This window comes from Neovison vison, chromosome 6 (assembly GCF_020171115.1).
Source record: "Neovison vison isolate M4711 chromosome 6, ASM_NN_V1, whole genome shotgun sequence".
NCBI classification, from domain to species: Eukaryota; Metazoa; Chordata; class Mammalia; order Carnivora; family Mustelidae; genus Neogale; species Neogale vison.
Genome location: NC_058096.1, coordinates 163576532 through 163589550, shown reverse-complemented (window position 1 = coordinate 163589550; position 13019 = coordinate 163576532). Strand labels below are relative to the sequence as shown.

Below are 13019 nucleotides of genomic sequence, written 5' to 3'. Positions count from 1 at the left end.
GGGGTAAGGTTATGGACATTGGGGAGGGTATGTGCTTTTGGGTAAATTGGAAGGGGAGATGAACCATGAGAGACTATGGACTCTGAAAAACAATCTGAGGGGTTTGAAGTGGCGGGGGGGTGGGAGGTTGAGGTACCAGGTGGTGGTGGGTATTATAGAGGGCACAGCTTGCATGGAGCACTGGGTGTGGTGAAAAAATAATGAATACTGTTTTTCTGAAAATAAATAAATTGGAAAAAAAAAAAAAGAATTAGCAACCCGAAAAAAAAAAAAAAAAGAAAAATGCAAAATACAAAAAAAAAAAAAAAATCATGTGTGTCAAGTTCCTAGTTAGACATCCAAATTGTATTGGTTGATTTAACTGATTGAGGTGTCATGTGGCTCCCACCCCCAGAGAATCCTAGTGATCCTTTTCCCTGTGACTTCTTTCAGCCTGTTTTGTCATGCTCAGAGCTGTTGGAAATGGCTGTCTAGGCCTCCTGTCTGGCTTCCCCCATTAGCCTCCCTGGCCTTTCCCTTGTCCTTGCCAGGACCTCAGTCCTGAGAGGGTCCTGAAGAATAGTTTTGTATGATTTATTACCCTTCCATCTCATCCCATCCCCTTCTTTTTTGCAGTGGGACCATTCACCAAACCTGTTCTGATTTCCTGGTTGGAGGCAAGGGAGCCATGGGGTCTGAATGTCCAGGGAGCTCAGCCTAAGGGGAATCCAGGTGTTGCCCCCGCAGGTGAGTTTCAGAGAACCTCTGGATCTTAGACTCCTCTCACATCTACTCTTCTCTTTCTTAAGGTCTTTTATACCAAGTAAGTCACAGGGAACATAACTTCTTTGTTTGCTAGAAGGAAGATCCTTAACAGTGTTGCTAAGGAGTGCTAGGCTTCTGGGCTTCTCCTCTCCAGACTGGCCTATTAGACATTTGTTTCTGACCCTACCCCTTTCCCAGAAACCATTTTAGTAACTGTTCTTGCCCACTGGAGGGCTTCATTGTTGCACTCTTTTCCATTCAGTAATACTCTTCCTCAACCCTGTGCTGCACTCCTTCTGGCCCTTGGCCCATACCCCATGCTCATCCCTTCATGCTCTTTGAAGAACCCTAATCGCACTCCTGCTTCTCTTCATTGCCCCTGCAATAGGGTTGACTTCCAATTCCTTCAGCCAGTCCTCCATGGAGCCCCCTCCCCTGGGTTCTTGGGAGCCTTTTTATCCTCTTACCATTATTCCTCTTCCCTTTATTACTGTTTAACATACACTTATCAATGCTGTTTTTCAAATGGATGTGATTTCTGCATGTTTAGCTGCTGTGCCCACCTTCCTTTTTCTCCTCCCTTCCCTATCATCTGGAATGCTCTTCCATGTTTTGCCTTCCTGGACTATTTGATAAAGATATTGGCAGTTAAGCAGAAGCTTCACCACCCAAGATCTTGGCTTTTTTTTTTTTTTTTTTTTCTTTCTGTGCTTTGGCGCTTTCTGCAGTTCCAAGTATAGAATAGAGTACATTGTCTTGTGTTTTATTTTGTTTCAGGAGGTGAGCTGCAGATTAAAACAAGCAAGTTCTTCTTAAAACATGAACCTCTGGAAGAAGGAGAAACCTTAGCTATGCCATCAGAATCTTGGGTGATGAGTGTTTCTGAGGGAATGGGACTCAGAGAATCTTTTGAACTGAAGAGCAAGCTAAAGGAACAATATGGAAACCCCATACAAGTAAGAGTTAAGAAAGAAGAGACCAATTTCAGTCACAGGAGAGAAAAAGAATCTGAAGAATCAGGAAGAAGTACTAGTTGTAATTTAAAACACGGCACATGTTTGAGAGTTCCCAGAAGAAAGCGATCCCTTAAACATGGCTGTGGCAGACACTTCAGAGGGAGTTCATACCACTATGACTACAAGGAATATGGGAAAGGGCTCAGGCGCATAGTTGGTGGATTTAGCTTACATCAGAGAATTCATGCTGGACTAAAAGCAAATGTGAAGGATGCATGTGGGAAAGATTTCAGCCTTAGTTCACATCATCAACATGGGCAGAATCTTCACATGGTGGCGACATCGTATAAGTGCAGTGACTGTGGGAGGACCTTCAGTCACAGCTCTCATCTTGCATGTCATCAGAGACTTCACACTCAAGAGAAACCATTTAAATGCAGGGTGTGTGGGAAAGCCTTCAGGTGGAGCTCAAACTGTGTGCGACATGAAAAGATTCACACTGGAGTGAAACCTTATAAATGTAGTTTATGTGACAAGGCTTTCCGACGCATGTCTGCCTACCGCCTACACCAGGAAACCCATACTAAGCAGAAATTTCTTGAGTCTAATCAGTATGAGGAAGCTCTCACCTATGGCTCAGGATTTGATCATCATTTGAGAGACCAAAGAGGGGAGAAACCCTTTGACTGCAGCCAGTGTAGGAAATCCTTCCACTGTAAATCATATGTTGTTGAACATCAAAGGGTCCACACTCAGGAGAAACCTTATAAATGTACCAAATGTCGGAAAACCTTTAGGTGGAGATCAAACTTTACTCGTCACATGAGAATGCACCAGGAAGAAAAGTTCTGTGATCAAGATATATGTAGAGGAGACTTCAGACAGACCTCCAGTTGCAGTCAGCCCCAGAATGCCCCTGCTACAGAGAAAGCTTTTCCTTGTCAGCAGTGTGGGAAAACTTTTACTCGAAAGAAATCTCTCATTGATCATCAGAGAATTCACACAGGCGAGAAGCCATACAGATGTAGTGAATGTGAAAAAGAGTTTACCCATCGGTCAGCCTTTATTGCTCATAAGAAGCAGCATGCCATTCAGAGAAAACCTGAAGATGGGCCATCGTTTAGTCAAGACAGAGTTCTCCAAGTTCCTCAGAGCAGTCACACCACAGAGGAAGCCTACAAATGTAGCCAGTGTGGCAAAGCCTTCCGTAATCACTCATTCCTCCTCATCCATCAGAGAATTCACACCAGAGAGAAGCCTTATAAGTGCAGAGAATGTGGGAAAGCTTTCAGATGGAGTTCTAACCTCTCCCGTCATCAAAGGATTCACTCTTTGGAAAAACAATACGAGTACCGTGAAAGTGGAAACATGCCAAATCTGCAGCCACAAATCCTCACTGGTGAGAAACCTTTTTGGTGCCAAGAATGTGGAAAAACTTTTACACGTAAAAGAAGTCTTTTAGATCATAAGGGGATACACAGTGGAGAGAAGCGCTATAAATGTAATCTGTGTGGGAAATCTTATGATAGGAAACATCGCCTTGTTAATCATCAGAGAATCCACACTAAAGAGAGACCTTTTAAATGTCAGTGGTGTGGGAAGGATTTCATTGGAAGACATACCCTCTGCATTCATCAGAGAAAACACACCAGAGTGGCACAGTCTGAATGCAGCCTGGCTGGGTTGTCTTCCTGCCAGGATGCAGGGGTGAGTCTACAGGAATTAAAACCAAGTGGGGAGAAGCCCCTTGAAGATTCTGAGGAATCTTGTGACCAGAGCTCCAGGATCACTGGACTCCAGAACATACCCATTGGGAAAAAGTGCCATAAGTGTAGTACCTGTGGGAAAACTTTTAACAAAAGCTCACAGCTCATTAGCCACAAGAGATTTCATACTCGAGAGAGGCCCTTCAAATGCAGAGAGTGTGGGAAGACCTTCAGGTGGTCTTCAAATTTGGCTCGGCATATGAAAAACCATATTAGAGATTAGCTTGGGGTCTGACAGTGGGAGAATGGGTTCCTAGCACACCTGCTGGAGAACCCTTAATTATGGGAAGCATGGGGAAAACCTTCACAAAGGGTCTAGCCCTTTCTATTTTCAAATCTGGTGCAGATTCTGAGGATTCAGAAACTCAGGGCATCCCCTTTCTTACCTGCTGGGGAGTGTAATGCTGGGGAAGAACAGCAACCTGTTCTTTGGAGCCCTTCTGGAGGCTCGAGCCCCAGAAGTGGCCTTTGCCCAGTGACCTGGAGCCGCCAGTCAGATAATAAGTCTAAAAGCAGATACCATTGCCCTTTGTGGTTTGACAAAATATCTGTGATGTAATGGGCTGTGGCTGGTGGGAAGGGGCCAGTTGAATCCTGTAATAGTAGATCTACTGTTTGACCTTATAAGTAGCAGCAGCCCACGGACTCCTGGTCACCCCCAAATGCTTCCTGAGAGTTCAGCTTTGTCCCTCATCTCAATTTGGATATCTGCCACGGTTATAGAGTTGTCTCAGCAGCTTATGGAGGAGAGCAGGGTTAGACTCAATCACTGGGAGAATGGGGCTCTCCCAGTGCCCTGTTACTGTCTCCACCCCACAATCTGCATGGGCAACAGCGGGCCATCTGTTCAACAAAAATGTGATCACCTCCCATATGCCAGACACTGTTGTTGTGCTAGAGACCCAGCAGTGACCAGAACAGACAAAAGATCTGCCCTCTTGGATCTTTATAGACAATAAACAAATGAATTATATAGTACTTCAGATGGTGATATATATTGTAGACAAAATAAATCAGAGAAGAGTGAGAGGCAGTGCCGGATTAGGAGGTGGGTTGCGATTTTAAGTAGGCTGGTTAGGGAGGACTTCAACTGAGAAAGCGAAACTTGAGCAAATACCCGAAGGAGGTTAGGGCATGGACCCTTTGGGTCTCTAGATCCAGGCACAGGAGGTGGAATCTTGTCTGGTGTCCTTGGAGGATGGCCCTCCTGGGCTGGAGTGGAGTGAGCCAGCAGAAGATAGGGCCCCAGCAAGGTAGTGGGCCAGGCCATGTAACATGGGTGCCCACTGGCTCTAGAGCTTCCTCAAAGGGAGGTAGGGAGCCTTTGGACAGTTTTGAGTTGAGTGATGGGGTCTGAATCTGAATTACCCTTACAAGGTTAACCACAGACCCAAGGACTCAGTGAAATTATATAGCTGAGAAATTTTTATGCAATTATCTCTGCTCTCAGTTTGCAATAAAGGGACACTCTCCTCTCCCCTCAGAGAGTCTGAATTTTTGTAAGGCCTCCAGCTTTCAACAGTTACAAACGTTTAATTATTGTGCTTGCTTGCATTTCTAACTTGTGCACACTGTTGGGACCCTCTAACCTTTCATGTAGCTTTCTTCACATATTGGATCCGGTGCTGGCATTGGGTTCAACCCAAAGGTACCAGTGCACATAACTGATGCCCTCTGGAGAAAAAGGGGCCTGGTGGGGGAGGCACCTCCATCTTACTTGCCAACTTGACTTGAAACAAAAAGAAATAGCTCAGTGGCATAAAGGTAAAGGAGTGATTTTTCTAAAATTTGTGTAAGTAGTAATTGCTTCTGATTATTGAAGAGCTCACATGAATATAAGAATAAATATCTCACTTGATAGTAGAGGACCATCTCAAACTACATTTTACTGCTTTGAATCAGGGCACACTGGTGGAGCGGCCATTTCTTGTAGTGAGAAGAAACCAACCTGGAAAATGTCCTTTCAGTAGAGTATAAGTAATCTTATCCTGTCTGGTCGGTTGTGGGCATTTGAAAATGAAGACTTTTGACACTATGTGGTGATGTCACATGGAATAGAGGGCAGGGAGGAGGATCAGATATATATGTTTGTGTTCTGGCCCCCATTTGGCTTTCTACTTAGGAAGGTTTGGTAATCCTGGCTCCTCATCCTTTTACGACAGCAGCAGCTGCCCATGGTGTGGAATTAAATGTCCCATCACTGGTATAGTGCCAAAAACTGGCTCTGGAAGTGTCTGGACATGGGTCAAGTCTCATGTGCTGAGGGCCCAGGGTCATAGGAAGGGCCTTGGAATTACGAGATCTGGGTTCCAGTCTCAGTGTGCCTTTTCTTGGCAGGATAATCTTGAACAAGTTGCTCAACATCTGCATCTGTTTTCTGGCATGTAAAATTACAGTAATTAAGCTCCCTGATTCCTAGGATTGTAGAAAGAGGGCTTGGTGTGCAAAGGCTCTGGGTTAGGTAGCTGATCTCTAGAATCAGAGCCCTTCACAGAGCTGCAGCTCCAGCTCGGCTTCAGCTTCAAGTCTGGTGCCACAAATGAGGAGATACCCCCTTTCTGTCCATATTTTCACCACCCCCCAACTCCTTGTGCCACTGTCACTTCACAGAGTTCCTGCCCCAATAGGGGTGTTCTATAGCCATTTTTATAAAGTGAGATATACTTACTTCTAAACATTCAAACCAAATTTTCAGGTGTACAAAGAAGTAAAAACAAATCCCTCTATACTGAAGTAAGCCTTTAATATTTGGGGATTATATTGATGGAGTCTGTTTTATAACCTAAATTTTTAAATAATTTTAATTATATCAGTAATATATGGTTATTATAGAAATATTAGTAAATACAGATTAGCTAAAAGAAGAAGAGTAACTACTTGCAGCTAACCACTCAACAATTTTGGTGCAATCAGTGTTGGATTTAACTTAATTGCCTGCCTCTGAACACCCCTGGACTGGCCTGACTTGTTCTGTTTCCTTTCACCACGAGTATAGGCCATACCCATGCTGGCCAAAGTCCTCATCCATCAAGGCTAACCTTTGGCATCCCTAACCCTTGTCTATGTAAGCCCTCTCCCTGGCCCCACTTCTCTTGGTGCCTGTTTCTTACTCTGCTAGATGTTGTCCAGGTTTCCAAGAGTTAGGCCTACTACTAGAGCCAGACAGGGTACTCTGGAGGCCGGGTTGGATGCTTATTTACCTGCCTGCCATACAAAGACTTTGTACAAAATTACTTCTGTTAAGGAATATGGAACTGAATTTAGTTCAGCTTAGTCAGGATCTGGAGTGTTTTGAAGGGGCCCTGAGTACAGTGTTGACTGAAGGTCACCCACAGGTACACTGGTTAGCACCAGCGGTAGGTGGTTCTATGCCATGCGGCTCCAGGTGACAATTACTGACAGTGTCAGCCACCAGTTTTTGTCCATTCTGGCCTGGAAAACATGTAGGCTTTTTTGAACCCTACCTTGCTTTCTTTTGCTGCCTAGGAAGAACCGAAGTTGGGGCTGAGGACAGAGTGCTCGGACTCCCAGAGAGGAGTAGATATTGGAATGTCTTTGAGTCAGTTGTTCAATGTGGTTGACCCTTGCCTCGCTGATAGACCATCACCCCACACAAAGACATGTATGGAGAAGAAAGCACAGGAAATTCTTCTCATACTTCTCAAGATGACAAGTTTTACGAGCCCTAGCATGGGTTCGTATGTAGAAGAGTGGGAACTCACTGCTGTGGGAGTGGAAATTGTAATAGCTCCTGTGCCAGGGAGTCTGCAAAATCTTGCGATGTGCACACCACCAACAGTTCTATTCCTGGATAAACCCTAGAAGAATTTCATGTAGGGAGGGACGTTTGTATAATTGTTGATTGTTACACCGTTCATTGCAGTATTGTCTAGGTAGTAATATTGGGAAAAGCCTAAATGTCCATCAACAGAAAAAAGGTTGTTTTTGGTACTTTGGGAAGTGAATATGAAAGAGCTATAATTACTTCATTCAACATAGATAAATCAAAAATGCTGCGAAAGTTGCAGAAGTTATGTACAATATACAATTTATGTAAAACATACTGTGTATCTGTGGGCACCTTATTTAAACTTAATTTGTGTTTCACTTTTTTAATGAAATGGAATAGTAGTTGCCCATCTCACAAGATAATTGGGGGTGGGGGAATGATTAATTAACTAATGCATGTAATAAGGTATTTTGATTAGCAGCTGGCATGTAGGCACTGTTGTCATATAGTAAACAATGTTGTTACTGTTTTTGCACAATAATATATTCCTGTGGATTCAAATTATATGATGAAGAGTATAAAATCATGTATTGGAGTGTCATGTGAAAGTCATGTTCTGCCTTTTCACGGCAGGAGCTGCTGATAGAGTAAGGGAGGGTAGATGGAAGCTGCAGTTGTGTTTTCATTTTGAAAATTGATGTAGATGGGTCACATGTTGCTTAACAGGATAGTGTGTTGTATGTGTGTTTTTTTAAACTGCTTAAAATAGTTAAAAATAAAGTGTTTTTAAGCATGGACTGTGGCATCTTGTGATTTTTATAGATATCCTAGTTCTGCCATTTATATAATGTTACATAGAGTAAGTCTTTTAATCTCTTAAGGCTTTAGTTTTCTCACCTACAAAAATGAGTAGCAACACAAATGGCTATTAGTAAAGGAATGGTTGAACAGTTCTGGTGCATCTATGATGGAATATCATGCATCCTTTTTGAAAGATTGAGGATATTCTCTGTGACACATGATGTCCAAGACATAGTTTATAGGAAATTATGAGCTCTATTTTAACATTTTTGCCTAAAAATAGCAAGTGAAGCCAGAAGCTCTAGACTCAAAAGTTTAAGAAATGGGGGGTGGGGGAAGTTTAAGAAATAGGATCCTGTGGATGGAGAAGTTTAGTCATTCCATTTTATTAGGTAACTGAAGGAAGATGAATAAATGTTTATATGCTTAACTGGCACATCTAGTAATCTAATGCTAACCCTGTAGAATAGCAAAGAGGACTTGTATCACCCAGGTTATAGTCAGGAGCCAGAAAGCATACCAGTTACTTTAAGAAAAAGAACTCAGAATTGTTTAATAGGTATATCTAAGTAACTAAAAAGGCAAAAAGGAAGTTCTAGTTTATCATGGAGGCAGTGACTTGAGACTTGGTGCCGTCCCAAGACTGGGAGAACCATAATGGAGTCTGACCCCATTTTTTATGTTTGACCACTAACAGCTTTCAAACCCTCACCCTGGGCAAGCTGATAAGAAAGCCCAGGTACTCACTCAGCACTTGAGGTGAAATTTATGTAAACCCTGGCTTTTTCCATTATCCTGGAAACCCACACCCCTTAGCACGATAAAAATCAGAGCCATTGGCCCCACCTTGTAATCAGTGCAAACTGACTGGCTTGGGTGCCTGTCTTGCTCTTTGCAGAGAGCTACATTATGTGAATAATAGACTTTTCATGACCCCTTGATGTGTGTGCTGTCATCTGTCTTGACATTTGAATCAGTTTGGGGTGATGGTACAGTATTGATCCCACCTCCACAGAAAAGCTACAAAGTAGGAACAGAAGAATTGTTAAAAGGTAGAATGCTGGAAGAAAGCACCTGTAGAGCTGAACTCAGACCTAAAAGGAAGAGAGCACTGCTGGCCTGGAGTTGGTCTGAATTGGAAGGAAGGCCCTGTGGTGACAGAACTGCAAGCTGGACCCAGTTGCTGCTACCAAAGGGAATTGCCACTACTGCTGGAGTGAAGCAGCTTTGGAACCAGGAACCAGTGCCCAATGTATGTGGGCACTCTCTTCCTCCTTGTATTAGGGTTCTCCAGAGGAACAGAATAAATTGAATGTGTGTATACATCCAGAAAGAGATATATGGAATTGTCTCGTGTGATTCCAGAGGCTGGCAAGTCAAAAAAATCTGCAGGATGGACCACAAACTGGAGACCCAGGAGAGCTACTATTCCTGTTCCGGGTTGAAGGCTGGCTGTTGTAGAACCAGGAAGAGTCAGTATCGCAGATGAAATCTAAAGGCCGCTGAAGAATTCTTTCTCACCAGGGGGAGGCCAGTCTTTTTGTTATATGTAGGCCTTCAACTGATTTAATGAGGCCCACCCACATAATGAAGAGTATTTTCTTTACTCAAAACCCAGTAACTTAAATGTTAATCTTTTTTTTTCCAATTTATTTATTTTCAGAAAAACAGTATTCATTATTTTTTCACCACACCCAGTGCTCCATGCAAGCCGTGCCCTCTATAATACCCATCACCTGGTACCCCAACCTCCCACCCTGCCGCCACTTCAAACCCCTCAGACTGTTTTTCAGAGTCCATAGTCTCTCATGGTTCACCTCCCCTTCCAATTTACCCAAATTCCCTACTCCTCTCTAACGCCCCTTGTCCTCCATGCTATTTGTTATGCTCCACAAATAAGTGAATCCATATGATAATTGACTTTCTCTGCTTGACTTATTTCACTCAGCATAATCTCTTCCAGTCCCGTCCATGTTGCTACAAAAGTTGGGTATTCATCCTTTCTGATGGAGGCATAAATGTTAATCTTATCCAAAAACACCCTCACAGAAACACTCATTTGACCAAATATCTGGGCACCCTGTCACTCAGCCAAGCTGACACAGTAATTACAATTCTTCAACACTGCAGCTTCCCTCTTAACATTTCTTGATGCCAGAACCTAATAGGGAAATAGCTGGCAAAATAGAAATGTGAATCACAAGAGTTCCAACCCCATCATCTCAAAGCATCTGTCTATAGAAGAGTGAGTTTGAAGCAGAGACAATAGTAACTGGCACAGCTTTCCTAAGTTATCTTAAAAATTCCTAGGACGCTTGACTTAAAACTTTGAGACCAAGAATATTTGTCGAAGAAATTATGTGTAGGAGTGCCTGGCTAGCTCAGTTGGAAGATGTTGACCTTGAGATCAGCATGTTACAGCTGATCTCAAGGTCAAGTCCAAGCCCTACATTGGCTATAGAGATTACTTAAATTAATAAAACTTCAAAAAATATGTTTGGTACATTATGGACAGCTGCACACTAAAAAATTTAAATTATGTCATAAGCAGTTGATTTTACCTATGGACCTTGTAATAATTAGGTGTTTGACCTTACTCATCTTATTATATTGAATTGAAACTTAAAAGCCCCAAGAATGTGTTTAAAGGTATTTCTGCTTAAAAACATTTATTTTGATTTTGATGAAGTCCCAGAAGTTTATTTTCGCTTTTGTTTCCTTTGCCTTTGGAGACGTATCTTGAAAGAAGTTGCTGTGGCTGATATCAAAGAGATTACTGCCTATGTTCTCCTCTAAGATTCTGATGGATTCCTGTCTCACGTTGAGGTCTTTTATCCATTTTGAGTTGATCTTTGTGTATGGTGTAAGAGAATGGTCGAGTTTCATTCTTCTACATATAGCTGTCCAGTTTTCCCAGCACCATTTATTGAAGAGACTGTCTTTTTTCCACTGTATATTTTTTCCTGTTTTGTCAAAGATTAATTGACCATAGAGTTGAGGGTCCATACCAGGGCTCTCTACTCTGTTCCACTGGTCTATGTGTTTGTTTTTATGCCAAAATCAAAAGCTTCTGCGCAGCAAAGGAAACAGTCAAAAAAACAAAGAGGCAACCCACGGAATGGGAGAAGATATTTGCAAATGACAGTACAGACAAAAGGTTGATATCCAGGATCTATAATGAACTCCTCAAACTCAACCCACACGAAACAGACAAACACATCAAAAAATGGGCAGAAGATATGAACAGACACTTCTCCAATCAAGAAATACAAATGGCTATCAGACACATGAAAAAATGCTCATCATCATTAGCCCTCAGGGAGATTCAAATTAAAACCACACTGAGATACCACTTTACACCAGTTAGAATGGCCAAAATTAACAAAACAGGAAACAACATGTGTTGGAGAGGATGTGGAGAAAGGGGAACCCTCTTCCACTGTTGGTGGGAATGCAAGTTGGTGCAGCCACTTTGGAGAACAGTGTGGAGATTCCTCAAGAAATTAAAAATAGAGCTTCCCTATGACCCTGCAATTGCACTCCTGGGTATTTACCCCAAAGACACAGATGTCGTGAAAAGAAGGGCCATCTGTACCCCAATGTTTATAGCAGCAATGGCCACAGTCGCCAAACTATGGAAAGAACCAAGATGCCCTTCAACGGATGAATGGATAAGGAAGATGTGGTCCATATACACTATGGAGTATTATGCCTCCATCAGAAAGGATGAATACCCAACTTTTGTAGCAACATGGACGGGACTGGAAGAGATTATGCTCAGTGAAATAAGTCAAGCAGAGAGAGTCCATTATCATATGGTTTCACTTATTTGTGGAGCATAACAAATAGCATGGAGGACAAGGGGCGTTAGAGAGGAGTAGGGAATTTGGGTAAATTGGAAGGGGAGGTGAACCATGAGAGACTATGGACTCTGAAAAACAGTCTGAGGGGTTTGAAGTGGCGGCAGGGTGGGAGGTTGGGGTACCAGGTGGTGGGTATTATAGAGGGCACGGCTTGCATGGAGCACTGGGTGTGGTGAAAAAATAATGAATACTGTTTTTCTGAAAATAAATAAATTGGAAAAAAAACAAAAAAAAACAAAAAAACATTTATTTTACAAGAATTAATACATTATTTAAGAAGTACATTTAATAAGTTTGACAAAATAAAGTTATGATTTTAACAAATTAAAACAGCACAGACATCTGACTTGCCTCCAATGGAGCAGGGATTTAGGTGATAAAACCCCAACAGAGCATAGGCAAGAGCAGATAGTAGACTCCTATAGCCCTGAATTTTAAACGAATCAATCCTTTTTAATTAAAAAGGAAAGGTTGCCTCCATTTATATCTCATAGTTGGGCCATTTGTCTTTGTAGCCCATTTGATCTGTGGGCACATTAGTTCAAGCCTCTTAACTATGAAATCTATCTAAGCTAGGTGAGGCAAGAATGTGTGCATCTGCTGATTAAGTTTCATAGGATGTTAAAGTAGTTTCAACAGATAGTTATAGCTGGTGAGGATCTAAGAATCTGATAAATAATATTGGATAGAAATAGAGAAAATTGGTCTAACTACATATGTTTTCTTTTGTGACTTCAGGTTTGAATGAGAACAAAACAAATTGCCCTTGGGACACCTGGGTGGCTCAGTCGGTTGAATGTCTGTCTTTGGTTCAGTTCATGATCACAGGGTCCTGGGTCCTGCATTGGGCTCCCTGCTCATCCAGGTGTCTGCTTCTCCCTGTGCCTGCTGCTCTCTCTCTCTCTCTAATAAATAAAATCTAAAGCAAACAAACAAAAACAAAACTGCCCTCAGACACATCATCAAGGTTTACTTAAAATGGCCATAGAAGATTCTTCCTAGGTAAGATTCTTTCTTGGTAAGAAGTCTAAAGAGACTTCTATACTTAAACCAATACTAAATATTGAAGTTAGCAACCCAAGAGAAGTGTACTTTCAGATTCATGGAAACATTTCACATACTAGTTATACTCATGAATCTTATTCATATGGAAACAATA

General features: G+C 42.2%; 1 protein-coding gene across 5 annotated transcripts in view; it reads left to right on the top strand.

Annotated features, from left to right (window-relative positions):
- The window catches only part of ZNF445 (zinc finger protein 445), a 48631-nt gene extending 40638 nt beyond the window's left edge, over positions 1-7993 (top strand). For 4 of the 5 annotated variants that reach the window (XM_044252834.1, XM_044252839.1, XM_044252838.1 and 1 more), the window contains 2 exons: positions 616-726; positions 1522-6311. In XM_044252834.1, the coding sequence (XP_044108769.1) occupies positions 616-726; positions 1522-3689 (2279 nt within the window). In that variant the 3' untranslated portion in view covers positions 3690-6311. Of the gene's footprint in view, positions 1-615; positions 727-1521; positions 6312-6952 lie in introns of those variants that run through there. The other variant, XM_044252840.1, reaches the window with a different exon arrangement.
- The last annotated feature ends 5026 nt before the right edge of the window (positions 7994-13019 follow it).